Here is a 2,258-nt window from a genome sequence, read left to right as displayed (position 1 = left end):
GGAACTCACTCTGTAGACCAGGCTGGCCTCGAACTCAGAAATCCGCCTGCCTCTGCCTCCCAAGTGCTGGGATTAAAGGCATGCGCCACCACCGTCCGGCCTGCCTAATCTTTATTACTGTGACTCTTTTCCCTTTCTTCTCTCTCTTACTCTCTTTGTTCCTCCTCTTCCCAGTCCTGAAGGTAGCTGTGGAGCCTCCTTGGCCCCTGAACAGGGCCCCTCGGCGTGCCACACCTCCAGCCCACCCACCTCCACGTTCTAGCAGCCTGGGCAACTCGCCGGATCGTGGTCCCCTTCGGCCCTTTGTTCCAGAGCAGGAGCTGCTTCGCTCCCTGCGTCTCTGCCCCCCACACCCTACTGCACGTCTTCTGCTGGCCACTGACCCTGGAGGTAGCCCAGCCCAACGAAGACGCACCAGGTAATAAGGCCTGCAAGTTTGGGAGCCTCTGGATGTGATGAAGTTAGCAGTGGTAAAGAATAAGGTGAATCCCCAACAAACATGAAATAATTAAATCTTTACCAAAACATAAATTTCTGCAGCCCTGGTCTGGGAAGATTGAAGGAGCTGGGGGTGGGGTGGGGGTGGGGGCTTTATATGGAGCCATGGACCAGAGTTATATTTGGAGGGTCATTGGAAGAGTAGGAAGACTTAGAGATCCATTGGTGGGGGCTTTGAATCTTTCAAGACTCTAGGAATCTTGGTTAACATTGCTGGGGATAGGCATGTGTCTCAAGATTGGGAGCCAGTGGGTTCCAGGGCCACGGTATGTATGCCAAGAGCCCTTCCAGGCAGGCAAGGAGTGGGTATCTCCTTTATTTCTCCTCTTAGCTTCCTCTTCACCTCTGACTTGTCTGTTTTTCTCTCTCCCCTACCTTCCCTCTCTCCTTCTCCTGTCCATAACATTCCTCTACAGCTCCCTTCCCCGATCTGATGAGAGTCGATACTGACAGGAAACCTGGGAGGGCAGATACACTCCCTCCTGCAACTTGCAACCCACTCTTCCATCAAGATTTTTTCTTCCTCTTTCTTGAACAACTGGGTTGCCAGGGTTCTAACTAGCCTAATACTTTGTAGCTTTTCTTACCACAGAAGACACCCCTGTACTCCCAACCTGTGCTATGAATACTCTCCCACAGACAGGCTGTTCTGTTCCCAGATCTCTTGGGCTAAATGGCTCCTACTGACTCCCTAGAGAAGCACACACTGCTTACGGTCAGACTCCAGACCACCAGAGGTCCAAGGGCCTCCTCTGCCAGGGAAACCTTTAAGGAGTGTCCTGCCAATGGGTTAATTCCCTCCACAGTGCCCACTAGTAGCTCTAATCCTGCATCCTCCTGCCAAACCTGCCCTTTTAGTCTGATAACTCCATCCCCTGAGCAAGCTCTGCTTCAGAGCAGTTCATGCTGGTAGGACCAGGGTGTGGCTTCCCAACCGGGTCCTCCAAATATTGCCAAACTCTTACTTTCCAAGTGTTATGTAGATATGTCAGACTAATGTTGCTCTGGGGGTCTCTGCAGAGACACACAGACTCCACCACTTTCTTCAGATAAGCTGAGTCTGTCTCTTGGCAGTAGAACCCAGCAAACACTCTAGGACCACTTAGCTGTGTCTCTGATAAGCCTGGTCCATTAGATCCTGGAATCCCCCCTGTCCTCCCTAGTAAATACACTTGTGAGATTGTCTTGAGATGAGATGGGGATCACCCTTGTGCTGCCCTGACTTCTTTTTCCTTCATAGCAAGAGCTTCCTTCCCTGCTTCCATGCCCAGGGTGTAGAAGGACCCTTCTCCTGGCCCCCTATCCCCCATTAGATCAGGTGCCTCAATGTGTCCCCTAAAGTCCTTGGGAGCAGGACCTCCCTCCCTCCTTCCAGATTCCTTTTCCCTCTCAGTGTTGTCTCAATAAAGTGTGGGTTCTTCTGTGTTTTCTAAATTGACATTTTCAGTGAAAAACATCTTAAGGTTTCAGCTTCGTTTGTGCTTCACGCTCTTCCTCTACTAACTTGGAAGCCATAGGTCCCCTACCCCCAGTAACATATGCCTCCTTCCCTGGCCAGCCTTGGTAAGGTGTGGATTTGCTAGGAGCTTGGGCTCACTAACCTCAGGACTGTTTCTGGATCCCTCTCCTACTCTTTGACCTCATCATGTCTGCACTACAAACCCCACAAGTGCTCTCTGAAGACAAGTCCTGCCTAAGATCAAGAATCCTCACAGGGAGCCTGGTGGTGGTGGTGGTGGCGCACACCTTTAATCCCAGCA

At 51.4% G+C, this 2,258-nt stretch overlaps 1 protein-coding gene across 8 annotated transcripts in view; it reads left to right on the top strand.

Annotated features, from left to right (window-relative positions):
* Window positions 1–2,258, top strand: part of Atat1 (alpha tubulin acetyltransferase 1) — a 12,459-nt gene that overhangs the window by 8,529 nt on the left and 1,672 nt on the right. For 5 of the 8 annotated variants that reach the window (XM_021150084.1, XM_021150085.2, XM_021150083.1 and 2 more), the window contains one exon: window positions 175–418. In XM_021150084.1, the coding sequence (XP_021005743.1) occupies window positions 175–418 (244 nt within the window). Of the gene's footprint in view, window positions 1–174; window positions 419–798; window positions 801–914; window positions 1,946–2,258 lie in introns of those variants that run through there. The other 3 variants (XM_021150089.1, XM_021150088.1, XM_029470850.1) reach the window with 2 other exon arrangements.

Source organism: Mus caroli, chromosome 17 (genome assembly GCF_900094665.2).
Source record: "Mus caroli chromosome 17, CAROLI_EIJ_v1.1, whole genome shotgun sequence".
NCBI lineage: Eukaryota > Metazoa > Chordata > Mammalia > Rodentia > Muridae > Mus > Mus caroli.
The sequence above is the reverse complement of the archived record's forward strand: the minus strand, read 5'-3'. Positions and strand labels throughout refer to the sequence as shown.